The sequence below is a fragment of the Pongo pygmaeus genome, chromosome 1, assembly GCF_028885625.2.
Source record: "Pongo pygmaeus isolate AG05252 chromosome 1, NHGRI_mPonPyg2-v2.0_pri, whole genome shotgun sequence".
NCBI classification, from domain to species: Eukaryota; Metazoa; Chordata; class Mammalia; order Primates; family Hominidae; genus Pongo; species Pongo pygmaeus.
The window spans coordinates 155,441,668-155,469,661 of record NC_072373.2 but is presented as its reverse complement, the minus strand read 5'-3'; the positions used below and the strand labels follow the sequence as shown (position 1 = coordinate 155,469,661).

The 27,994-nt window shown below is 39.5% G+C and overlaps 2 protein-coding genes across 10 annotated transcripts in view; one reads left to right on the top strand and one right to left on the bottom strand.

The window, feature by feature from the left end:
* On the bottom strand, window positions 1-27,926 carry CRYZ (crystallin zeta). The gene is made up of 9 exons (XM_054492140.2): window positions 27,491-27,926; window positions 19,240-19,363; window positions 17,650-17,802; window positions 13,687-13,850; window positions 9,109-9,160; window positions 4,627-4,776; window positions 1,622-1,723; window positions 1,423-1,518; window positions 1-982 (listed from the first exon to the last, which is right to left on the bottom strand). Exons 2-9 carry the CDS (start codon window positions 19,348-19,350, stop codon window positions 821-823), a joined length of 990 nt encoding a protein of 329 aa, XP_054348115.1. The 5' UTR covers window positions 19,351-19,363; window positions 27,491-27,926; the 3' UTR covers window positions 1-820.
* The window catches only part of TYW3 (tRNA-yW synthesizing protein 3 homolog), a 33,663-nt gene continuing 33,341 nt past the window's right edge, over window positions 27,673-27,994 (top strand). For 5 of the 9 annotated variants that reach the window (XM_054492191.2, XM_054492166.2, XM_054492172.2 and 2 more), the window contains exon 1: window positions 27,756-27,929. In XM_054492191.2, the coding sequence (XP_054348166.1) occupies window positions 27,756-27,929 (174 nt within the window). Of the gene's footprint in view, window positions 27,930-27,994 lie in introns of all 9 variants that reach the window. The other 4 variants (XR_008503229.2, XM_063654121.1, XM_063654117.1 and 1 more) reach the window with 3 other exon arrangements.

Here is a 27,994-nt window from a genome sequence, read left to right as displayed (position 1 = left end):
TTTTAATTTTCTATAGACTTTATTACACATTATTATGTTATGAGACAAATGCAGATAATTCTTAATTTATCAAATTTGTGAGCTTAATTATTTCAACAAAAATATTTGACCCTCACCAGAAAAACAGATAACTCTAAATCTACTCTGAAAATCTAATCAATTGTGAAGTATTACCTATTTGGAGACTATGTATTATATCAAAGATAAAGCTCCTATTCTCACAGAACATATGGGGTCATTGGCAGCCAACCAATAATGAAGTAAATATTCTAATATTTGGGAAAATACTGAGAAAACTAATTAATTGTCCTGGACATTATTCTTGCCTTTACAAAAGACTTACACATCCAAATAAGATTAGTTTAGAATAGAGGTTAGAATAGAGGTTTTTAGTTGAGAAAATGTTCAAAGTCCAATACAGTCATGGCTAATCAGAGACTAGAGAACCTTTATAAAGGTAAGTAGGCTTGAAAACCCTTGGAAACTAAGCAGTCTTATTTTGAACTAGCATGTTTTAATCAAAGGTATGGAATTAATGAAATATCAATTAACAATTACTGGAATGCATCCTCATGCCAAATGATGACTAACATGCTATTTCCTACTATGATGACTCCTTGATTTGAGACAGATGGCATAAAAAAATATTGCTAGCTATACAATGAATTTTACTCTTCTGCCTCTGCTCTCTAAAGAAAAATCTTATTTTTTCACATAAGAAGCTCATGGAATTGAATGTTAATTAAAGAAAAGATAGGGTAAGTACAACTGGGGGAAAAACAGTACCTCTAATTACATAGGAAATCCATGAAAGAATTAATCATAAGAGAAGAATCATTTTTCCAGTAGCCCCACTGCCATGAATGATATTTTCATGAGCCTCGGCCACCTTCTCCAATGGATATTGAGAACCTATTACAGGTTTCAACCAGCCAATTTCCATTCCAGCTTGAAGGGCTGCTGCATATTGCTGAAATTCCTCCTAAGAAAAGGAAAAACAAATTTCTTTTTGTAGTGAACCATATGATTTAATTTTCAGAAGCATTAAAAACATTTCAGAATCTAAGTGTTATACCATGAAGAGTCTCTTACAAATGTGTGACTTTTGTCAACTTGTCCAGAACTATAGAAAAAGTAGTTATCTACAGCGTAACCATAAATCCTATCTGCCTGAGACAGTGTTAGTGTACAAAATACCTATTGTCCTGAAATTATTACTAGTATCACATTTCTATCTCAAAAGGTATGCTTACTTGGATATAAATTATATTGTCACCCTAGTTGTCCTTCTGGTGACTAATCCTTACAACTCCCACTAGTCATATAACTAAGTTTAACATCTATTCAAACTTTCAGTTTGCCTGAGTAGGCAAACTGTACCAATGTTTAAGTTACCAAAATCAGAAGTACTTCTTTTCCTACCTTGGTTGAGGAAAAGACAGTAACTCCAATTATACTCGACTCCTTTGCCATGGTGTCCCGTGGGTTTATTTCAATAGTACCTCTGCTGCCAACAACCTAATATGAAAAACAGCAATTCTACAGTTAAAGATTACTGTAAAATAGTGTTAAATTGTGGTAAAACATTAAAGTGGTAAAAAAAAAGAAAAGGAATACTTACTATCACTTGTCCTCCATGTGACAGAAGACTCAAGTCTTTATTAAGATTTACATTAGCTAACATTTCAATAATTACATCAATTCCTTTCTCACCAACATATTTCTATATAATAAAAGAGAAATGTAGAGTAAGATAGCAAATGAAAAACTGTAAAATAGCTACTATCTGTACAAGATATTATAGAAATATGTTTCAAATGATATATAAATGCTACATCTTTGAGACTAATAATGAAAAATTTTAAATAATCTAATTATATAATCATGATGTAATTCCAAGGTACCAGCCAGAACATCTAAACTGATAAAGATTTGTACTAAATACATTGCTGTAGTGAAATAAAATTTGTCTGGAATTTTCAGGTGCTAGACTCAACTTGAGTATAAAATACTTAGCTGAAAATTTTCTATCTGTAAAATAAACTTTCATAAAGAGACAACAAATCAAAAGCCCCAAACCCCCAGGGGACTCCCATTTTTATTAATAAACAAAAAGCAAAAGAAGATATCATTAGCTGTTTGGTTTTGCATGATTTTTGTTGTTTTAGTGCATTTGGTTTTGTTCTAAATGGTTTATAATCTGTTTGACGCACTAATTCTTTTGGGTTCTTGGATATTGGATGCTGCCTCTTACAAAAAAGCTACACACATCTACATTATATTCATTTTATTTTAACACACACACACAAATGAATCCCTGTGCTCGGGATTGCACTAGGTACCAGGAATACAAAGACAAACATAGGGAGCTCAAAACAAAACTAGTGAGAAAGACGGGAAATACTACAGTCATGGCTATAATGTAATGGGCTAAGTAACACATTAGCAGAAATAAATCATAGAATACAGAGAAAAAAGGTTAAGGTTTGATTGCCTGCCATGGTCAGATAAAGTTCCACAGAGATGATGAACTATTCATCCTGAGAGATGAATAGGAGTTTCCCAAGCCAAAAGAAAGGAAGATGAGTAAAGGGAAGCTAGACCTAAGGCTGAGTCAGTCCGGACCAAAGAAACAGAAAAGCAAAGATGGAGGGGACTGAGAACACAAGGACTGAAATACAAGCAGAACTGAAGTACATAATCAGGTAAGGGGGAGTGGCAGGGAGAGGAGAGGTAGGAGAGAGGAGACTGTAAGTTGGGACAGATAGTGAAAATACAGTGAATGCCATATTAAAGGATTTGGATTGTGTGGGGTTTTTTTTTTGTTGTTGTTGTTGTTGTTTTTTCTTATGGGGGTTTATTACTGCATGTGCAAGTGCAGTAGGGAACAGAGAGACAAAACTCCTCTCCTCATAAAGTTTCCATTTTAGTTATTTCTGGAGATCTTTTTTAAGAGGGAGATGACAGCATAGCTAAAAGGGGATATTAGCTCAGTTATGAACAACAGTCAAGGCTGGAGAAACCGAGGCCTAAACTAAGTTATGGTGGTGAGTGGAATAGAGATAAGGAAATACATTTGAAAGGCATGTCAGAGATGAAACTGATAAAATGAGGTAACCAACTTGCTGGGTGGGAGGGAGAACGATAATTAAAAGACAGGAAAAACAAACAAAATGAGGGTTTCTGTCTTGGGCGACCAGATGAGTAGCAATGTCTAGCGGGTTGATGGCATGAAGGAAGTGAACTCAGGCCAAAGACAGTTTTGGAAATCAACAGCATATGGGTAGTAAGGGAGCCACGAGAGGATATGAGACTGATCAGGATGAAAGTCTAGCACCAGGGAAGATGAGAGACCAAGTGAAAACAACCTAAGGAATATTAATATTAAATAATATGAAGAGGAGGGAGATTGAAAGTGAAAAGTCAGGAAAGTAAGAAGAGAACCTGTTTCAAAGAAATGCGGTCAGGGTCATATGCTCCTGAGAAATCAAACAAGATGAAGACTGAAAGAGGACCAGCAGACTGTTAATTAGGAGCTTCTCAGTGACCTCTGGGAAGCAGTATAAATACGTGGGCTATAAGCAAAACTGCAGTGAGAAGTGGTGGAAGGTAAGGAAGTAAAAGCAATAAATATTACTTTTTCAAGAATTTTTGTGGGAAAGAGGAGGAGAGAAAGGGGGATGAGATAAAGGTTAAGAGAATGTTTTTGAGAATGGGAGAGACTTAAGCAGAAGGAGTCAGTGGAAGCTCCCAAGACCTCATGGTCTTAAAATTAGATTATTGCTGAACAAAAACCATACTCTTAAAATAATGGGCCATTTTTCATCTTTGTGAATATTCTTGGATAATGGTATCAGCAGTGCTAGATCTTAGGTTCCCCAGACGTATAACCAAGGAGTGCTTTTGTTTGGCTTTTTGGCAAGATGATTGCAAAAAAGGTAATAAACTCTCACTCTTATTTTTTCCTTCATTTGTAATGATCTAGTTTACACAGTACTCAATATTTGGGAAATTCTAATCTCCCTAACATGAGGAAGTGGTTGAGGATTAGCAAAGTAATAAGTGTTTAGCAAATTGCTAATATAGTACAAGTGAAGAACTTCAGAATCTGCTTGAATTCTGTTAAATGCAGCAGCTAACTAAATGCCACCTCACCATTTTGGATGCAGTAGTGATTATTCCTCCAAAGCATCCAGCTAACAAATGAACTTTATTCCCTGGGCCACACAGATCCAGTTTGTAATTTACAGATATCTCACCTTCCATGGAGAATTCACATCAGTAGAAATTATATTAAGAATACCTCACAGCTGCAAATACAAAGCTGCAGCTTTACTTAAAATGTTATTTGCATTAAAAAATCAATTTTTATAGCTATAAGATTCTAGAGAAGCTATATTCTATTTAATACACATAAACAATACAAAAATGATAGTAAAGGTTTAAAACTTAGACATCTCTGTTTTTTTAAATAAATTAAAGTTTTAAAACACGCATAAAAATTCATCGCACTGAAAAAAGGAAGCAAACAGCTTTAAAGGAGTAGTTGGTTAAAAACGTATTAAAAAACCACGCAAGTCTCCAAGGAACAAAGTTTGACTTTTGTAAAACAGTGGAAAATTTTACCTTAATTTTATCAATATAATTCACTTCTCTGTGATTGAACACTTCATGGGCTCCATTTTGCAAAACAATCTTTTGTCCTTCCTCAGTACCAGCAGTGCCCAAAACCTTTAAGCCATAAGCTCTAGCAATTTGGCATGCTGCTAATCCAACCTGAAAAACAAATATAACCCAAGAGTTATATATTCTCTACATTTCTATAAACACTTAAATACATACAATGAACTTAAGATTCCTATAGGACCCACCCTAACTTTAAGGAACTTAAGAGTGTAAATGAAGAAATAAGAAAAACAGCTAACTTTAATTGAGCATTTAAAATATTCCAGGAACCATACTAAATAATTTCTACATATTGTTTTATTTTATCCTCACAATGAACCTATAAAGTAGATACTATTATTGTCCCTATTCTACAAATAAGAAAGTTGAAGCTTCAAATTATAAGCAATTTGGCCAAGTCATATGCAGAGATGGAAACAGGAGCTAGACCTGTCTGACTGCAGAACTTGAGTTTTTAACCACTGCATCAAGATGTTTGCAGGGTTTAAAGATGATCAGAACATGCTGACTTGTTTGTACATACAAAATTCTAAATAACAAATGTAAGGCCTCTACCATTTAAGCAGAAGAGACAGGTATATGGGCAAATTAACTAATTCATCCATATGGTGAATGTTTATAGAGTGTTTACGATGTGCTAGACATGGTACTTAATGTAAGAAAGAAACTTACATTCTAAGGGTGGAGGAAGATAATAGTCATATGAATGAATAAAATAAATTCAGGAAATAAAAGTGCTAAGAAAAAATAAGACTGGCTGTTGAGTTAAACAGATAGGAATAGGGGCTATTTAGGTCATCAGGAAGAGCCACTCTGAAAAAATGAGACCTGAAAAAAGTGAGGAACAAGCCACAAGAACATCCGGTCAGCCACGTGGAGGATGCTGTGGGCATAGTGAATGGCCATGGCTAACCTGGCGAGGTGGGAATGCAGTTGGGGTCAAAGAACAGAAAGAGGGGCAGTGTGGCTCAGGGAGGGGCATGTATGAAAGGGTCGAAGATGAGGCCAGAAAGGCCAAGTCACACAGGACCTGAGGGGTAAGGGTAGAGGCTTCTGAGTATATTAAAACCTATGCAGAACCACTGGAGAGCTTAAGCCAGGAAATGATCTGGTTGCCTCAGGCTTTAAAAAGGTCACTCCAATTACATGTGAGCCACAAAGAAGGAGGCGAGGAAAATGGGAGGAGGGAGATCAGTTTGTAGCTGTTAGAACAGTCTAGATAAGAGATGAAGCTGGCTTGAACAAAGGTGGTTGCACTGGAAAAAATAAACAAATTCAGATATAGTTTAGAGGTAAGCTAATGGGACTTCCTCACAGATTGAATGTGGGAGATGAGGAAAAGAGAAAAATATAGGATGTCTCCTATGTCTTTGGCCAGATTAACTGGGTAGAGTAACTGAGAAGAAGACTGGAGAACACTAAGTTTGTGAAAATCTCCAGATTTCAGTTTGCCAAGTGTGGTGGTGCACGCCTGTAATCCCAGCTATGTGGAAGGCTGAGGCGGGAGGATCGCTTGGGCCCAGGAATTTGAGGAGTTTGGGATTGCAGTGATCATGCCACCACACTCCAGTCTGGGCAACAGAGCAAGACCCTGCCTCTAAAAAATAAAAATAAAAGAATCACTTGGAACATGCTGAGCTGCACAGTGCTCATCTACTTACAGGCGAAGATGTTCAGCAATCGGTTGAATATGAGTATGAAAAGAGTTCAACTGGAGATATATATTAGAGATTCACTATCTTACAGATGGTATTTAAAGCCAAAGGATTAGGTGGAACGTGGTGGCTCATGCCTGTAATCCCAGCACTTTGGGAGGCTGAGGTGGGTGGATCACCTGGGGTCAGGAATTTGAGACCAGCCTGGGCAACCTGGCAAAATCCCAGCCTCCCAAATTGCTGGGATTGTAAGAAATCACTAAAATACCAGATAAATGTGCTTAGTATAAAAGAGAAATCAAAGTAATTTAAGAATATAGACAAAAGAGCAATTACTTACATAACAATACTAGGAAATATATCTGATTAGATGACAAATGATGGTACAAATAAGTGTCACACACATTTAGAGCAGTTTCCCAAACTTGGCACTATTGACATTTTGGGCCAGATAATTATTTGCTGTGGGAGACTATCCCATGTATTGAAGGATATCTACTCTCTAGATGCCAGAACCCCTTCCCCAAGTTGTGACAACCAAATATGTCTTCAGACATTGCCAAATGTCCCAGAGCGGAAGGAGAAATGATGCAAAATCACCCGCTACTCATAAGCAGTGATTTACAGGGAGGACCGGGTTCGGCAAGAAAAGAATTAAGATGAAAAATAATGATAGAAACAGATTAAAGTTGTAACAGACTTCCAGGCCTGAAATGGACCTTAAAGATTGTATGGCACATGGGAATAACGAGGCTGGACTCAGCCAGGTTATGGCAGGAATTTGTTTGATTTAACTGAAACAAACAAATACATGAAACTCACTGTCTGACGGAGGAGAGAGACATCCAATTAGATAAAACACAATCCACTATGGGGTGGGCATAATTGATTTTCTATTTTAATTTTCAAATTTAAATAAAAGACCTCTAATAAAACCACACTTTAAAAAGCTAACGTAACTACATCTCCTTGTGTTCTAACTGCTTTAAAAGGGCACTCAATAGCTCTTTTAAAAAGGCACTGTTTAGTCCATTCTTGTCAACAATTATACCAGCAATACTCCTTCAACAGATTATGCACCATTATGTGTCAACTATTTTTCTTCTACTTATTTTTCTAACACTAAAATAGGGCACTCCCCACCAACATATCTGGATAATAGCTGTGTTCATAAATTCCACACCATTTTAAACACACAACATAATCCCAAAGGAATTTGAATTAAATGAGGACAGAAAGTACAAACAGAAGCAAGGCAAAACCCAGTACTGTTTCCCTCTGATAGGACAGGGAGGATCAGAAGCACTTCACACACCAGGTCGCCAGCCTATCCCTGCCAGCTGAGGATTTAACAAATTCAGCCAGCTCAGATAACAGTGTGGATTTTACCTTAAAAAAAAAATCATGGTGAAGCAACTGGGCTTTTTACAAGAGGGTAAAGGGAATATAAAGAGATTTTCTTTAAACTCTTCTCTCCCCTTCCTACTGAAATCTTTCCCTTCTGCACAGAGCACTAAGTTAGCTCTCTGAAAGCCAGGGCAATTTAAATAAATGTATGAGTTTGACAGACCCTTTAGTTATTTAGGGTTAAATTTAATCTAACCCAAAAATAGCCACTTCAGTGAAGTTAAACAATGGGAGTTTTGGACAAGGTATATCTGTCATATTGTCTCAAGCCCCATAAAGACAATCCTGGTGTTTTTTAATAAATTGTTTGATCTGTGAAATCCTCTAGAATTGATCTATTTGAAGTGTAGGAAGCAAGGTGTGAAACCTCGTGATTCATCTACCTAAAGAAACAGAGAGACAAAAAGGACTGAAATTACCTGGGCACTTTTAAAGGTAAATTCACATTTTCTGGATACCACTCATTATTCAGGGGACAATGTGCCATTTAATAGGTTACTTCTTTCAATCCACTCTCCAGAATACACAGTGCTCTGAAAGGGTGAACAGCCTCCTCAAAGTAAGCATCTAGCCCCAGGCCTTTTATTTTTAAAATGCAAAATCTTATCTCCAAAATTTCCAAATCATCCACTGATAGAGTTCATGTGGATTTCTTGTTAAATTCTAACTGCAGAGCTCTAACTTTTCCCTCTAAGCTCCTGAGAGGCAGATTGGCAGCTAGTTTCTCGAAGAGGTTTCTGACAGCCCTGCGTTGGGTGATTTCACTGAAGGGCTTATTTTAAGTTCTGAGTCCTCCTCCTCCATTCCCCCACATTAGCATTTTCAGCCATGGGTTGTGGTGTTAAGGACAGGGCTGTATACGCGCACTCCATGGATGTCATCAAAGCGCAGCAGGCAAGCAGCGGAAGGGAGATAGAAAGGACTAAGAATTCACAGTGTGGCTTTACCGTGCTGTCTGGGGCAACATAGGTAAGCTTTAATGAGCCTTAGTTTCCTTACCTAAGGGAATATGGAATTAATATCAACCTTAAAGAACTGTTTAAAATTCTAAATAAATATTCTTATAACATATGCTACTTGAAGGCAAAAACAAGGCCAGTTTATCTTAGTCTACACCCAATACAGGTGGAAAATCTAATATATTTTTGAAGGGGTGCTGTTGAGTTTATTAACCAAGAAATGCTAAACTAATGACAAAACATCACCTTCAGAAGACCAAAATCAAAAGTTTTACTACATAAAGAAAAAAAGCACCTTTAACTATATTTATAAATCTGACTTTTAAAAATGACCAAAGGAACTATCATGTGAAACCCATAAACCCAAGCTTGTTTCAAAATACATTAAAAAAAATACTTACTCCTCCACTCGCCCCATGAACCAGAACACTTTCTCCAGCTTTCACATGGGCACTGCAAAGGAAAGCATAAGTTACATCACCTTATTTTTTGAAGCTAATTAATCTCGGGTGTTTTCGTCATCTTAAGGAATTTCTACCCCTAGTCTGGCTAACACTTACACAAAGAGCAAATGCAACCTGACATACAGCCCCAAATATTCCCAAAGCTCCACAGAATAAACAAAGCCTTCAATTCATTTAGTCCTTGAACAAATATTTATTGGGAGTCTTTATGTTCCAGGCACTATGCTGCTGGACACTGGGATCACTATGTGGTGCTACTTCTGAGTGGCTACAGTCCTTGTGGGTCGTGAAGTGAAATTGCTGAGCCTGGAGGATCTGGAATCTCTCATTCCCATATGTTCCCACAGAAAGGGCCTCAAAGCAGGTTTATTATATAGCTCAGTCTTATTCTGTGGTCTAGAGTAATGTCCAAATAAACCCAGTAGCTATTTTTTTTGCCCAAGGAAAGAAAGTAATTTTTCTTCTCCATGTCTCTGAACATCAGGTTGCACCAGCCTTGTACTCTCATTTCAGGGAGCAATGCTGAGTCAGCAAAGGTCAGAGAGTAGGAAATGCAATAAATTCTATCACAAAGATTCCCATGTCATCCCCCTAAAATGCCCAGATTCTCTGGTGAAATGGCATTTTCTTTTTACTTCCAGTTCACATGACTACTTTTCTAGTATGTACTGAAAAGAAGGGACATGCAGCAAGGCATGAGGGGATGCCTCACTATTCCAGATGGACAGTGCCAATGTCAAAAGCCAGCAGATGCTGTGAGATCCAGATCTGACTCTCAGGAAGGATCTCTTACTTCCTCGAACAATGTGGGGTGGCCACACTGCAGAGACATTATGGAACATTATGCTCCACCTGGGAAAGAGAACAGTAACCGGAGTCTTCCAACAGCTGAGAAGTGGAAACAATGAGCAATAAGTGAAGCTTTCTCCCACACTCTTGCTTGGAGCTAAAGGGACTGAGGACAATATGTTAAAGTAAAACATAAACATAAGGGGATAGGATGACTAGTGTTAAACTATGGGATATGAAACACCTCCCAAAGAAATTTTTCAAAAATTCTTATAAGATGCCCCTCAAACCCTAAAGACACATTCTCATAAATCCCTGGGGCCTGGGGTGAGGGGAGAAAAAGCAGGCAAATCCCCTCCTGAATCCTTGCACAGAGTCGCTGTGACAGTTAATTTTATGTGTCAACTTGACTGGGCCAAGGAACCCAATATTTGTTCCAACACTACTCTGTTACAGAAACAGTGTTTTTTTTTTTTTTGAATGAGATTAACAATAGAATAGCTGGATTTTGAGTAAAGCAGATGACCCTCTAGAATGTGGGTGGGCCTCATCCAATCAGTTGAAGGCTTTTGTTCTCAAAGACTGACCTCCGATGAGCAAGAGTGAATTCAGCCAGCAAACTTTCTATGGACTTAAACTGCACCTCTTCCTGTGTCTCCCATCTGCTGGCCCACCGCAACAGATTTTAGACTCACCAGTCCTCCACAATTTCATGTGTCAGCTCTTTAAAATCAATCAATCTGTGTGTGTGTGTGTGTGTGTGTGTATCTACACAGTGACTGATTCTTAAGGAATTTATATAGAGATAAATGATAGATTAGATCACATAGATAGATGATTGACTGATAGACAAACAGACACACATCCTGTTGTTCGTTTCTCTGGAGAACCCTGACTAATAGTCATCTTCCCTGGCGCTCATAGCACTCAGCCTGGCCTTCCATGCTGCTGTCTCTTACCATCTTCTAGTCACTTAAGACTAAGACCTGGCACATAGGCTTTCTCTCCCACCCCAAATCCAGCTCCAATCAAGGAGATTCTGCATTCCCCAGAAAGAAAATCAAGCATCACAGTTCCTGAATTTTCCTCCACTTATAGCCACTCTCTCCCAGGGCTTAACTACCAGCAACCATTCTCCCTGAGAAATATCAGATGCCAATAACCAATATTATGACAGTAATCTATCCTAATTCTGAAAACCCATATTCTCTCAAAATCTTTCTTCAACTATGCAGAGATTACTGACTCTCAATAGCTCCATTTCTGCCCACTTGCTACTCCAGGCCTTCCTTCCATCCCTACTCAGCCTGGACTCCACAGATTGCCCAGCCTCCTCTCCCCGCAGCCCCTGTGCTCTCATTTCTTTTGCACCATTCAATTTTGCCACCAACATTGCAGCCCTGGATTAATGTTCAAATCTAGCTTCCGTGATACTCTATCTAAATGGCTAAGAATTACAGAAAAAAATCACATGACCATGCATTTTGGTGCCACTTCAGCTCTGATTCTTAAAATATCACTTTTTGCCTCCTACTTAATTGTGAAAAGTGAGGCAATCACACATAAGTACCTTCAACACTCCACCTCCCTACCCATAAATGTTTCCATAATTATATCATCTTTATCCCTTCTAGGTTTTATGGATGAGCTGTCCTTTCCATATTGGAAGCCAATCTCTCTACCTATGTCCTAAGCCCTTTCCATCTTGCCTTATGCAGATCTTGTTCCATCTGTAAATATGTTCAAGTCTTGTCTATCCTTAAACAAAAAAAAATCCCTTTTTTCCACATACTCTCCTCAAGTAACCTTCTACTCTCTCTTTCTTGTCTCCCCCATTTTTAAAAGAATAGTTTCCATTCAAGGAATTGACTTCCTCTTCCTTCCTCAGTCCACTCAATCAAGCTCTTCCCACCATTCTATTGAAAAGGAACTGACTAATGTCACCAATGACCTCTTAATTGCTGGGCCCAACTGTCATTTTTTTCTGAACAGACCTCTGTTGCATTTGACAGCTGGCCTCCCTCCTTAGTAGCAATATCAATTGCCACTCCTAAGGCTGCCAGCAGTGATTGTGCACTTATCCTGTGCCAGCCCTGTACTAAGAACTTTATACACATTACCTCCAAGTAATTCTTACCACACCCTGGCAGGCAGGTGCTGTCATTATCTATGTTTCTCAAATCAGTAAACTGCCCTTGAGATGTTTAAGTAACTTAACCAAGGTCACACAACTAGTACTATGTGAAGACATTGACCCAGCCGTTCTGTCTTCAAAGCCCATGCATTCACTGGATGCTTAAGGAATACCATGACCTCTAGATTCTGCTGGTCATGGAATCCTTTCGGTCTCTTACGACTCTATCCTTTTTCTCTGACTACATTCTTAAATGGTGATGTTCATGAGGGCTCTATTCTCACTCCAGTGTTCTCACTCCCTGAGGAATTTCAAACACTTTTCACCTTCTCAATTCTTACCTACAGCTGGTATCCCCACATTTGTATCTCCAGTCTTCGAGCTTCTGACTTTTTTATCCAATAGGCTACTGAACTTCTCCATTAGGATGTGTCTCTCACAATTTCAAATCCAAAACTGAATACAGCTTCCCTTTGAAACTTTTTCCTTCTTTTCTTTGTCACAGTTAAACATGACCCAAGCTAGAAAGCTGGACTACTCTTAAGTTCTTCCTCATTCTCTACCTGAAAATACCCCTGATTTTACCCCCACTAAATAGTTATTCTTTCCTCTCTACTTACTTCTTCTACCAGAACCCTTGCTCTGGCCCATAAGGATTTTGTCTGGTGGAGACTCCTATAAGATGCTCTTATCTCTCTCTCCATTCCTATCTTCAAATCCATCCTACACACAGCAGATAAGTGATCTCAATAAAACATAAATATGACAATAGCAGTCTCCTGAATAAAGCATTTCATTACTTCCAATCCTTTACAGAGCAATGGATGAGCTCTATTATCTGTCTTTTACAACCTGAATTCTATCTATTTGATGACAGCTAACATTTATTGAGAGATTACTCTGTTCCAACTTTATTCTTCGCTACTCTTTCTCTTGAAATCTCCTAACAAAATCAAGTTTCTATAGCTATTCCCACACACCATACTGTTTTTCCCCATACTATTCCCATTGTCTAGAATGTCTTCTCTCCTTCTAGTTACCCTTCCTGAGGTGAATTCCCTCTGATGCTTTTCAAATACTTAGTAGATGGGATTAAACTATAGATTCTCAGGCACCAGCTATGGAAACTGACCAGAGGGTCTGGGGTAGGTCCCAATAGTGTACTATTAAATTGCTGCCTAGATGATTCTAATGGATAACAAGATTTTTGAACCATGGTTTTAAAATAATCTAAGTCTTACACCTTGCCAGGAAGCCATATCTCATCACCACAGTCACATGCCTTCTGAGTCTATATATCCCTATGCACATCTCTACCACTGTACTTTCCACATTATATATAAATATGATCACTCTTATGTCATTTCCCTTACTAGACTATGAGCATCTTGAAGACAGTGTTTGCTCTTCTTTGTATCCCCAGTGATTAGCACAATTCCCCAAATTCACAGTTTCCGTTATATAAATGTTTAATGGTAAGTAACTGGTAACCAAATATGATGAACAGATGAATGGACAGACAGCTAGAAGGCAGGCAGTTAACACTGTCCTCTTTTGGCATTGGCCATAAAATTGACAGAGTGTGTTATTACCTGTGGATCAGAGCTCGATAAGCAGTAAAATATGGGATACCGATGGCAGCTCCTTGTTTAAAATCCAGTTTTTCAGGTAGTTTGTAAACAGTGTGGTCTGCTGCAAGAGCGTACTCTGCATAGCCCCCAGAGATCGTGCTGCTAGTGAAAACTCTGTCACCTTTCTACGGGAAGAAACAAATGAATAAATATGGGAGGACTAAACATATTACGTCAAAATAGGTATAATCCTTTATAACAAGAAATAAGTGAGTACTTATATATTGTCCTCTATAGGGTCTCATATAAATTTTTTTTTTTTTTTTTTTTTTTTGAGACAGAGTCTTGCTGGGTCACCCAGGCTGGAATGCAATGTCATGACCTCGGCTCATTGCAACCTCCGCCTCCTGGGTTTAAGCAATTCTCCTGCCTCAGCCTCCTGAGTAGCTAGGATTACAGGCACGCACCACCATGCCCGGCTAATTTTTGTATTTTTAGTAGAGACGGGGTTTCACCATGTTGGTCAGGCTGGTCTTGAACTCCTGACCTTGTGATCTGCCCACCTTGGCCTCCCAAAGTGCTGGGATTACAGGTGTGAGCTACCGTGCCCAGCCATAAATCATTTTAAAATACTGAACATTTAAAAATATTAATGGGAACCAATGGGAAGAAAATCTAAGGAAAACAGAAAAAACATAAGACAAGGAAGGATAAACTTCCTTGAATGGCATCATGATGATGTTGATGGCTCAGTCCATGAAGAGCTTGCTATGCCAGGCACTGCATTAAGTGTCTCTGGAGTGTTATCTAATTTCATCTTCACAACAGCCAGTGAGGTGGGCATGTATTATCTCTACTTTAGAGCAATCCCCACTACACAGATGAGGAAACTGAGGAACAAAGAAGTTCAATAATTTCCTCAGAACAAGCAGCTAGTAAATAGCAGTCAATATAAACTGTTATTTTTGCCCAAAATGCTAGGGAGAAGAAACAAATAAAATATGAAGTTTCTTCTGCACACCAAACACCTACTCTAAATCCCGTCCATGAGTTTCCTCACTCCTGCATTGCCATTATTTCTCATGCAAACACCCAAAGGCAGAAAACCGTACTAGAAAACCATACATCTATGCTAAAGATGTAACATGTGATAATGGCAACAAAAAGAGTGTATCCTGACAGCAGGATGACCCAGGAAAGCCTTCTTCTTGTCACGGCACCAGAAACACAGTAAAGTCTCAACAAATGTCTGTTGGACCTCACTATTAAAAAGTAGATGCAGAACTCAGGGTGAAGTAATACCCTAGCCAGGCATTATTGGTCCAGTATGTACTTTTCACACTAGGGAAAATTAGACTGCCCACCGTAACCACCTACCTTAACTCCTCCTTCTTAGAAAAAAGTAAATATTCCTTAGAATAGGCAAATTATTAAGGTAATGATTGCTCAGTATACTTTAATTGAAATCTGAAAATGTAGAAATGCTATCTGATAGGATAAAAACAAAAAAGATTCAAAAGCCATCCAAGAGTCAAAGACAAGTACCACCACTTAATATGGTTGCCTAGAAATGTCAAATATGATGAAGATTAATCCTGTTTTTACAGCTAAAAGACCTGTTGAATTGATTTCAATATAATTCAAACATTTACTGTGAATATACTACGTAGAAAGCATTATTTCAAGTTATGTGAGGGACATCAATACCACTGTCCCTAACCTCAAGCATCCTAGACTCTAGGAGGAGAGAAAGGCAAAGGATAGAAATAATTATAAAAAGCAAGGCAAACATGATGAGCCACTGAAGATAGGTACAAGAAAAAGAAAGAAATTACTTCTAAGTAGAGGAAATTAGGAATAGCTTCATTGAGAAGCTAACAATTGAGGTAAGTCTTGAAGAACAGGAAAAGATTTTGAAAACAGAATGGGGAAGAGTCATTACAGGTGAAGGAAACAAACTTGGCCAAATGATAGGGACAGGAATAAATGCCAAGAAATTAGCAGCATTTATTACCAATGAGTAAGCAGATTAATGTGTGGTATGTAACTGTTTCAGGAGATAAAATGAAAAGAAATTGAAGCTAAAGTGTAAAATCCTTTGAATCCATGTTTATAAGTTTCAATTTAATTCTGTCAATTAGAAGAACCAATATGAACAAAAACACAGAGATGAGAGAGCATGGGATGTGCAGGAAGGACAAACAATTCATTACTGAAGAATAAACTACACTGTGAGGAGTGGGAAGTAAGACTGGAAAGATAGATGGGAGAGAGCATGAAACAGTCTTATTTCATAACAATAAGGAATTTTAAGAGTCTCCCTGAAGTCTACAAGACATGGATGCAAGAATGAAAACAGAGGTGTAAAACAATCAGAATTAAATTCTATAAGATGATTCATTCTAGAGTAAGGATGAATTCCAGGGAAAAGAGAAAGTTAAGTGTCTATTACAGAAATCCAAGTCAGGGGTATAGTTAAGCAGGTAAGATAGTCTGAACTAAACTACTGGCAGTGGAAATGGAAAGGAGAGAGAAAACAGTTCTAGTAAGGGAAAGCGAGGAGTAATCCTCAAATTCCAGAAGTCACCAAGACAGTCACACAAGAGAGGTGCTATCTGCAGTGAGAAAAGATAAGCTTGTTTTAGACACATTTTGTAAGAGATTTCTGGAGGCTGACCATGTGAGTCTAGTGTCTCCAACAGAACTCTCTGTAATGATGGAAATGTTCACATCTGCACTGTCCAGCAGGGTAGCTACTGGACATGGGAGGCTATTAAGCATTTGAAATGTTGCTAGAGTGACTCAGGAACTGAATTTTCAATATGAATTTAGGTTGAATTTTAAATTGCCACATGTGGCTAGTGGCTACTGTTTTGGATAGCACAGATCCAGAGCTTAGCAGAAAATTCTATGCTAAAGATGTAACATGTGATAATGGCAACAAAAAGAGTGTATAAGATTATGAAAAAGGTAAAGAATACAGAAAGCAGAGGTCTAAATAGAGATTGAGAGGCCCAGGCAACACCAAGATTTAAGGAATATCCAGAGAAAAAGAGAGGCCTGAAAACGGAGGCCCAGAAAGGAGGGGGAGAGGAGAACAGAAGAAAATGATGTCACAGAAGCTGCAGAAAAAGTTTTTTTTTAAGAAAAAGTTAAGTGGCTAAGAGTGTCAAATGTCACAGAGAAGTCAAGAAAGATAACGACATAAAAGGGCCCATTAACTCCAGCAATACAGAGGCCATTAGTGACATTAGCAAGAATCCTTTCAGTGGAGCGATGGGGGCAGAAGCAGGTTGCCACAGGCTGAGGAGTGGAAAGCTGTATGAATTTGCCAGTCTTCCTGTACAGGGGCACAGTAATCTTCTCTGTCTCAACCTAATTTTGGTAAGGTGCTGCCAAAGTTGAGCAGGTCAAGGAATTATGAGGAAAGATGCTAGGACATGAGCTTACTATGAATATGTCTTTTGGCATAGATATATATATGTGTGTGTGTATATATATATATCCTGAGCATAACATTTTCACTGAGTCAGAGCTCCAAAACTGTATAGTGACCTTGCATTTTTTCATGTTTTACTTATTTTTCAAAAGAATTAAATTTATCTTATAAAGCAAAATTTATAAAAGAAATTAAAAGTTATGTTAGCTTGTGTATCATCAAGAGTTAGGAAATAATCTAACTTCCCTTGTGTGTTTTCTTTCCTTACATATTTCTATCAAATCAAAAAAATCACAGTTCATTCTTTGGGGACATGAAGATACAGAAATTACCCAGCACCTATTCACTACAATGTAGTAAACAAATAAGGCCTCTGGATAAAATCTAATTTCTTAATTTCTTTTTTGACTAGAGGAGTCCCCCAAGTGGCAGAAATTGTGTAATGGGGCCTTTTAAAGCCTTAAATAAGATGCAGTTGAAAGCTATGTTCAAATATTTTCATGAAATACATTAAGCCAAAATAGAAATAATTAAAAACGCAATACCTTGAAAGCAGATGCATTACCTCCAACAGCTTCTATCACCCCAGCCACATCTGAGCCAGGAGTATAGGGTAAGAGGGGTTTTCTACTGTAAGTACCAGAGCGAATGTATGTCTCCACAGGGTTGACACCACATGCATGGACCTTGATTAGAACCTGTAATGACAATGTATTTTAGTTCACAGAAAGAATTTAGGCATTCATTTAACTTTATGATAGGACTGTGCTGATTATGGGAGCTACCAAAATGGGAGAAAAAAGCAAAACAAATAAGTGCTTGTCTTCAACAAGCTCACATTCCAGTTTTACAAGCTAACATAAATAAGTATGACAGAATGGCTTATGTACTGTATTAAAAACATTTTGGGGAAAACAGTGAAAGAAATATTTAAAGGGATATGTGGCAGAGACCTCTGTGTGTTCATCAAACCCGTTTTCTCCTTTTCCTGGGTACACAGAAAGAGTGGTGCTTCTTCGCCTCCCTCATGTTTATGAGTGGCCAAGTAACTGAGTTCTAGCCAATGGAATGTTAGCAAAAGTGACAGTAGACACTTGCAGACCTGACCCATTAAAACTAGCCAAGCCACATCGTGCTTTTCTTCTTCCACGGAGACCCTGGAAGACAGGGGTTGGGTGGCAGAGCCACATGAAAGAAGAAGCTGAGTCCCTAAGTCACTGTTGGAGAACAGCTACCCATCCACATTTGAGAACTTTTAAATTCAGTGTATAAGAAATAATTATCCGTGGCTGGACTATTGCAATTTTTAGGTTACAGCAATTGTAGGAGCTAATTTTACCTTAATTAACACAGAATGATTACCTCTGGTATAAAAGTAAGGGAAGGCTTTATAAAGGAAGTGGTATTTAGTTAGGGTTTAAAAGATAAGTAGAAATTCTTTAGGAATGAGAGAAAGGGTAGGTCGGGTAAAAAAAATAGCATGTGCAAAGACAGAGGAATGAAAGGAAGTCTTAAGGAAATTGGACAAAATCTGATGTTGTTACAGCACTGTATCTCTAAATGGAGAGGAAGTGATGAGAAATCAATTTGTAAAGATAGGTTATAGCCAAACTGTAAAAACTCTCATAGGCTTGCTAAGAAAATTAGACTTGGGAGCCATGGAGGGTGCAGTAATAAAAATACATAATTTAAAATCAAAAGTGTATTGTTAAAGTCATTGGAGATGATTAAGCTATACACTTAAATTCTCATGAATCACACATGAAAAAGCATGAATGTAAAAGAAAATTGTTTTCCCAGCATGCAAAAAATAAAAATCATGAATGTTTGTAATAGAATAACTTATTCAAAACTCCTTATGTGTCCATTCAGAAAAATCCAATTATTGCACTACATAGATCATTCCCTACATCAAAAATTTTCTTATAACCAGAGGTTATTCTTTTTCATACATCTACTTCACTAATTATCAGGTTTATATTAACTTTATCAATGTCCATATGTATACATAGGGTAAATTGCATCCTAATTCAATGTCTTTAAAAGTAATTGTGAATCTGCTTCTTTTGAATACTATGTGCAAGAGACTCACACTCAGTATAATTATAGCCTCAATAAAGTAATTTTATTTCTACCTGATGGTCTTTTGGAATCGGTACTGCAATATCTGATTGCAATTTCAGGACTTCTGGTCCACCAAATTCAAAAACTCTAACAGCTCTCATCAACTTCTGTCCGGTTGCCATGGTGATCTAGATACTAAGGAAGAAAAAAATTAATGTATTGTCACATTGTATCTAGGATATCACCATGTTTTTCCCCCCTGGAGGGAGCAGATCAAACAATTTTTTCAAATAACAATTTAAATCATGAGCTTACCACTGATCTCATTTCATGTTTAAGGACCTTTCATCTTACAAATCCCTCAGCTATAAAGCAGAATACTTCATGCTACTTCCTGTAGGGATTCAGTGCCTTCAACAAAGGAATCAAACATGCAAACAAAAACATCTGGATAGACATAGCATGATACCATATTTAGGTTTTCTTGCTTGAGTTGCAATACCTTAGAAATTTCACGAGTTGAGTTTTATTAACATTAGGTAAACTGACCTCCTTTTGTTAGATTATGAAACATTCCAAACATTTACCTGACACCCAGTGTATTGGTTCATTTTCATACTGCTATGAAGAAATACTGGTGACTGGATAATTTATAAAGGAAACAGGTTTAATGGACTTGCAGTTCTACACGGCTAGGGAGGTCTCACAATCATGGTGGAAGGCAAAGGAGAAGCAATGGCATGTCTTACATGGTGGCAAACAGGAGAGCTTTGCAGGGAAATTCTCTTTTATAAAACCATCAGATCTTGTGAGACTTATTCACTATCACTAGAACAGCACGGGAACTCCCTTCCCCCATGACTCAATTACCTCCCACCAGGTCCCTCCCATGACACATGGGAATTATGGGAGCTACAATTCAAGATGAGATTTGGGTGGGGACATAGCCAAATCATATCATTCCAACCCAGGACCCTCACAAATCTCATGTCCTCACATTTCAAAACCAATCATGCCTTCCCAACAGTCTCCCAAAATCTTAACTAATTTCAGCATAAACTCAAAAGTTCACAGTCATTGGAGACAAGGCAACTCTCTTCTGCCTATCAGCCTGTAAAATCAAAAGCAAGTTAGTTATTTCCTAGATACAATGGAGGTACAGGAAATGGGTAAATACAGCCATTCCAAATGGGAGAAATTGGCCAAAACAAAGGGGCTACAGGTCCCATGCAAGTCCGAAATCCAGTGGGGCAGTCAAATCTTAAAGCTCAAAATGAACTATTTTGACTCCATGTCTCACATCCAGGTCACTCTGATAAAAGAGGTGGGTTCCCATGGTCTTGGGCAGCTCTGCCCCTGTGGCTTTGCAGGGTAAGCCTCCCTGCTGGCTGCTTTTATGGGCTGGCATTGAGTGTCTGCAGCCTTTCCAGGCACACAGTGTAAGCTATCAGTGGATCTACCATTCTGGGGTCTGGAGGACAGTGGCCCTCTTCTCACAGCTCCACCAGGCAGTGCCCCAGTAGGGACTCTATGTGGGGGCTCCCAGCCCACATTTCCCTTCTGTACTGCCCTAGCAGAGGTAGGCTGTCCATGAGGGCTCCGTCCCTGCAGCATACCTCTGCCTGGACATTCAGGAATTTCCATACAACCTCTGAAATCTAGGTGGAAGTTCCTAAACCTCAATTCTTGACTCTTGCGCACTGGCAGGCCCAACACAACATGAATGCCTCAGAGGCTTGGGGCTTGCACCTCTGAAGAAATGGCCTGATCTGTATGTTGGCACCTTTAAGCCATGGCTGGGATGCAGAGCACCAAGTCCCTAGGCTGCACACAGCATGGAGGCCCTGGGTCCAGCCCAGGAAAGCATTTTTTAACTCCTAGGCCTCTGGGCCTGTGATGAGAGAGACTGCTGCAAAGGTCTCTGACCTGCCCTGGAGACATTTTCCCCATTCCATTATCTTGATGATTAACATTTGGCTCCTCCTTACTTAGGCAAGTTTCTGCAGCTGTCTTGAATTTCTCCTCAGAAAATGGGTTTTTCTTTTCTATTGCATCTTCAGGTGGCGAATTTTCTGAAATTTTATGCCCTGCTTTCTTTTTAAACATAAGTTCCAATTCCAAACCATATCTTTGTGAATACATAAAACTGAATGATTTTAATAATGCACAAGTCACCTCTTGAATGCTTTACTGCTTAGAAATTTCTTCTGCCAGATACCCTAAATCATCTTAGGTTCAATGCTCCACAGATGTCTAGTGCAGGGGCAAAATGCCACCAGTCTCTTTGCTAAAACACAACAAAAGTCACCTTTGCTCCAGTTCCCAACAGGTTCCTCATTTCCATCTGAGACCACCTCAGCCTGGACTTTATTGTCCATATCACTATCAGCATTTTGGTCAAAGCCAATCAACAAATCTCTAGGAAGTTCCAAACTTTTCCAAATCTTCTTGTCTTCTGAGCCCTCCAAACTGTTCCCCAGTTCCAAAGTTGCTTCCACATTTTCAGGTATCTTTACAGCAGTACCCCACTCTAATGGTACCTATTTACTGTATTAGTTCATTTTCATACCGCTATGAAGAAACACCTGAGACTAGGTACAATTTATAAAGGAAAGAGGTTTAATGGATCACAGTTTCATGTGGCTGGGGAGACCTCCCAATCATGGCAGAAGGCAAAGGAGAAGCAAAGGCACAACTTACATGGTGGCAGACAAGACAGCATGTGCAGAGGAACTCCCCTTTATAAAACCATCAGATCTCCGAGACCATCCTGGCTAACACAGTGAAACCCCATCTCTACTAAAAATACAAAAAAAAAAAAAAAAAAGAAAAAAAGCTGGGCGTGGTGGCAGGAGCCTGTAGTTCCAGCTACTAGGGAGGCTGAGGCAGGAGAACGGCATCAACCCAGGAGGCGGAGCTTGCAGTGAGCCCAGATCTCGCCACTACACTCCAGCCACTACACGCTAGCCTGGGCAACAGAGCGAGACTGTCTCCAAAAAAAAAAAAAAAAAAAACCCATCAGATCTCATGAGACTTACTCACTATCATGGGAACAGCATGCAAAAGCAAAGACCTGCCCCATGATTGAATTCCACCCCCAGGTCCCTCCCATGACACGTGGGAATTATGGGAGCTACAATTGAAGATGAGATTTGGGTGGGGACAGAGTCAAACGATATTACCCAGCTTTAACAAATCTTAACATATAAAAAACCTAAACCATTATAGATATAATTGAAGCCAAACCTGCTTCTGGCCCACCCTTTCAAGAGGTGACTATAACCATAAATTCAGCACTCATCATTCTCAAGCATTTAATACCACTTCTACGTGAGTATGTAATATTAAACAATATGTGTTATTGTTTTGCATGTTTTCAAACTTTATTTATACAGCTTAGGGAATATAAAAATCTCAAAAACTTAATTGCTGAAAGGAAAAAGCAAATTCTGATTTGAAAAAGAATTCTACAATTTGCTATTTCCTTTCAGCATTAAGTTTTTGAGATTCATCAATGTCAAAACACTTGGCTTTATGTAGTTCATTCATTTTAACAAAAGGGGAAAAACATCAAAAACTAAAAATGGTGCACCATCTTTTATAAATTACAAGGGCACAGCTAACCTTTCTGTCCTATCACTGTTAATATCAAATGAAATGAAAACTCAAGAGTTCAAATAACCTATAAAAAGGCAAAGAACATTTGTACAGAAAATTATATAATCTTAGAAAAATGTTTGTACCTGTAAAGATGTAATGAAAGGTTTTGACTATATCCCCATAATTTTATCTATGGGTTATGATAATTTCTTGAAATCAACCAAATAGTGTTAGATTCTGCCATCACCTAAAATATCTGCCTCAACCACAAGAAGTTTAAACATTAAGAAGAGCTGCAGAAACCATGACCTGATACGAAAGAATTCAGACTTTTACTGTATCAGAACTCCACACAGGACTACTCAGAACAGAGCCCATACTGGCTATAAAACGTCATTCCACATTTCCACATACAGCAGTTGGGGCAAGGGGTGAATCAGAAGTATTTTGGTAGTGTTATTGATGGAAAATTCTTGATATAATTAATCAAAAGTTTGTGCCATTTTAAAACCCCTAAAAGGATTTAACACAATGTCTAGCACAAAGGAGAAAGTGACATTTCCAAAGGTTGTTTAGCAATGACATATCCTGAAGGGTGGTCCTCGGGGAAAAAAAGAGGCAGAAGCAGGCAAACGGCATAAAGACTGCACTTTAGAACAGCTTGGCAGTCTCTGATGGGGAGATGATCTGTCAGAGGGCAGGGCTGGGAAAAAACAGCCCAGTCCTACTCAGCAATCTCACCACTCTACTTCCATTCAGGAATTCACTCTAGCTGAGAATTCCTTAGACAAGAAAGTGAAAGTATCAAGAAAATAAAAAAGAAAAAGGTAGCCCAGATAATAATTTTCCATGGTGGATATAAGAACATAGAGGTTGTTTTTGTTTTGTTTTTTCAACATGATGTTATGGAAAGAGCAGGTTTTGGAATATGCAGCTCAAGGTGTGAGTCCCAGCTCTATCATGTAGGAGCCACATGGCCTTGGGCAAGGCAGTCAACCTCTTGATGCTGTTTCCTCATTTGAAATCTGGGATCCCACTCAGAGTTACGTGCTACAGACATGGCAAGCACCAAGCACAGAACTTAGCAAACACATGATCTTGTATATAGTAGACATCATTATTGTTTTCCCCTCTGTTCTTCAGTTTCTGAATCGTAAGGATAAGGATTGCCTGAGCCCAGGAGATCAAGGCCAGCCTGGGCAACATGGTGAAATGCCATCTCTACAAAAAAAAATTAGCCAGGTGTGGTGGCAAGCACCGGTGGTCCCAGCTACTCAGGAGGCTGAGGTGGGAGGATCGCTTGAGCCCAGGAGATCAAGGCTGCAGTGAGCCATGATCGTGCCACTGCACCACTCCAGCCTGGGTGACAGAGTGAGACCCTGTCTTTAAAAAAAAAAAAAAAAAAAAAAAAAAAGACTAGAGAAGTCATTAAAATGTTATGAAAAAAATATACTCTATAGTTCTATAATCATCTTTAATTTAATATAACAATATTTACAGGACTCTGGTTATCAAAACAAGCCCTTATTCTCAAAGAATTCGGTCTAGAAGATGACTTAAACAAAACATTAATACCAAACATTGGTTGTTACGCAATGTGTATTTTCCTGAACCTTAACTGTACATGAAGTGGTGTGTTAAACTCAAGAGAACACAAAGAGCAAGAAGAAAATGCCCCACCCTTCCCCTAGCTTCTGTAAGCTGGGTGCTCTCTCTCTCACACTAGACACATAGCCTATGAGATGCTTGCTCTTTTTCCATTTTCGACATCTACCTACTTCCTACATATTTCTTTCACTCACATCTCACGATTACCATAAAAAAACTGTTGTAATAATAAAAGTAAAATTACTCTGAAATAGGATCTGTATCTTTCCCCCCACACATTTTGCCATTGGCTAAGTTGGGAGAAAGGAATAAAGGAAGATGACTCATCCTACTGGATTTGGAAGACTCATCTGCTTTGCCTAGTACTATCTGACCATATTATCCTATCGGGCTTGAAAGTGATGGGGCATGGCCTGACCACACTATCTCCTACTTTGCTTCTGCTGATCTTATTTCCCACTGAGCCTTTAGCATTCTGATTGATCAGGCTCCAACCTGCACTCATTGCCTTTGAACTCACCTATCCACAGATCATCATATGCTTCATAATGATGAAGCCTGTCAAAGGAGATTATACAAAGAATAAAATAACGTGGCATACTGATAGCAAATAGGATAATACTTAAAATCCTGTAATACTGGATTTCTTCTAAAAAGCATAAGTCTTTCACCTCCATCGACATAACTGTTTTCACAACAGGTAGAGAAGTTATTTAAACTATTATTTTATGCAGAAGTAAAAATAAAATCTCCATCCATTTTATGGATGAGAAAACATCACAAGAGGTTAAGAGACTTGGTCAGGGTCACACAGAAGCAAAGCTAGAACCCAAGTCCTATAATTAAATGGTGTTAGCTGATTCTTTTCTTTACCATCCTTTTCATCTCACCCTTTGAGATGCTGGCATATAAGACCCTTTACTTCGTAGAAATAAACTTTACAATAGTGATAGTGAGACAGATTGAGCTAGAAAATGTGAAATCAAAGTAACCTGCAGGAAGAATCACATATTTTATGACTAAGGCATCTGCTTAGAGTTTGAAATTTCTCAAATGCCCACTAAGTCAGGGAATGCAGCAGAAACACAAAGGACATGATTCTATTTTTAAAAATGTATAAAAAAAATTACTCCCTAGCATTGGATCCTTGTGGACAGGACAGGCCTTTCCATTGCTTGTGCTTTTTAATTAAACTACGCTTCAAACAGGCCTTCCTGTTTATCAAATGTAAACTTTAAAAAATTAGAGTCCCTTGGTTTAATTTTTGGTTTTATTTTACCTCTGAAAGGTTGCCAATATGCCTCACAAATGTAGGAAATAGGAAATCTAAAGTCTTCCAACAGTAATCTTTTTCCTGGCTATGCTTGTATCCATTTGATTTAAATGAAAATTAAATGAATTGGGAAAATGTTAGGAGTATATTTTAACATACGACAAACAGATCAATTCACAAAGCCAGAGCAAAGGAACATTATGAGACAAGAGCAAAAGTAAAATTAAATAAGAATTCTGGCAAGAATTTTAAAAACTGAAAACTTAGAAAAAAAATCAATCATTACAAAATGTTCTGCTGCTAATAAACAATCACTCATGTAAGCATATGGTTTATTATTAACCCAGAAATGTAAAAAAGGCAAGAATTACAAGTGGTCAGAGAAAGTCTCTTCCTGGCTGTGTGATCTTATCAGGTCACTTCTGTTCACTTGAGACAGGACGGGGTATGAAGAGGGGAGGAGTTTAATAATTCCAGACTCCTCCAGGTTCCATGATCATATGGAACAGGGCAGTCTGTTCCCTAATGCTGGGGGAGTAGAGCTTGGGGAGATTTGCTGCTGAACTCGCTGCGCTAACCAGACACGTAATCACAGTGGCTTCAGTGGGACTCGCACAGCAATTTCCATTAGCTACGGACAAGCATTCTAAACTTTAGCCTTTAGGTTTAATCATTGACACACCTTCCCTGGTCACTGAGTCTCCTCTGGAAACTCAGTATAAACATCCAACGATGTGTTAACAGGGTGTTTCGTAATTTTCTTTTGAAGATTATTCTAGGTGGTGGGCGTCACAGGGTCAATAAAACTATACATTTCTCTCAAAGTAAGACTGCAATCCTGATGGCAAAGCTGGAGGAAGCTCCGAGAAACCTGTAATTGTGGGAATCCAGGACAAAAAATCCCCCACAGCTGGGCTGTGGGAAGGGGCCCTACCTAGGAGAAGAAATCAAATCCCCTACAGCTGGGCCGTGCGAAGGGGCCCTACCTAGGAGAAGAAATCCCCTCCAGCTGGGCTGTGGGAAGGGGCCCTACCTAGGAGAAATCCCCTACAGCTGACAGCTGGGCTGTGGGAAGGGGCCCTACCTAGGAGAAGAAATCAAATCCCCTACAGCTGGGCCGTGCGAAGGGGCCCTACCTAGGAGACGAAATCCCCTACAGCTGGGCTGTGGGAAGGGGACCTACCTAGGAGAAATCCTCTACAGCTGACAGCTGGGCTGTGGGAAGGGGCCCTACCTAGGAGAAGAAATCAAATCCCCTACAGCTGGGCTGTGCGAAGGGGCCCTACCTAGGAGAAGAAATCCCCTACAGCTGGGCTGTGCGAAGGGGCCCTACCTAGGAGAAGAGATCTCCTACAGCTGGGCTGTGGGAAGGGGCCCTACCTAGGAGAAATCCCCTACAGTTGACAGCTGGACTGTGGGAAGGGGCCCTGGACAGACCGCTGCGCGCTGCTGCAGGAATCCCCAAACCCAGGCACTGGCTGCCGGGAAAAATCAAGCGGGTGACTGGCGGGGGGTGCAGCGTGGGGCTGGGGGACAGGGAGTGCGGGGAGCGGAGGCTGGGCAGGGGTAGTGCCAACGGACACCTCATGGTGTGGTAGCCTAAACGCAGGACCAGGGCTAGGAGCCCAGGACCAGAAGGCAAAACTCCCTACGTGATTTACGGATGGGAACTTGCAGCCCCTGGAGGGGAATGGCTTCGGTCTGCAGCTCTACGCGCTAGTTCTCTGGGAGGACAGAGGACAGGAAAGGGGTGCAGCCAAAATCAAACTCGGTTCCATTTGGACGAGCAGTGGGGAGATTCGCTGTCTGAACAACTCAGGAGAGTTTTTAAAACCACTTACCAGAATCTAGAGTGGGAATTAAAATCTGCGTGGGCTTCTTCAGATTCCACAGAATGAGGACTGCCACACCTTCTCCAACTTTTGCAGGCTCCACCCAGGCTGTGCGCCTCTCTCCACCCCTAGGCGAAGGCACTAGAATTTCCCAAATTAAGAACGAAGAGGAAGTTTGGACCTTTTCGGCCACCGCTCGCTTCAATATGGCTGCCCCCAGGGAGAGACGAGGCTACTGTGAAGGAGCCGAGCGCAGACCCTGAGTTCCTCACCCATGGATCGCAGCGCGGAGTTCAGGAAATGGAAGGCGCAATGTTTGAGCAAAGCGGACCTCAGCCGGAAAGGCAGTGTGGACGAGGACGTGGTAGAGCTTGTGCAGTTTCTGAACATGCGAGATCAGTTTTTCACCACCAGCTCCTGCGCTGGCCGCATCCTACTCCTTGACGGGGTGAGGCCCCTTTGCGCTTGTCCAGCGCCTGCCTTCTAGTGCGAAACTTTAGGATCCCTGTTCCC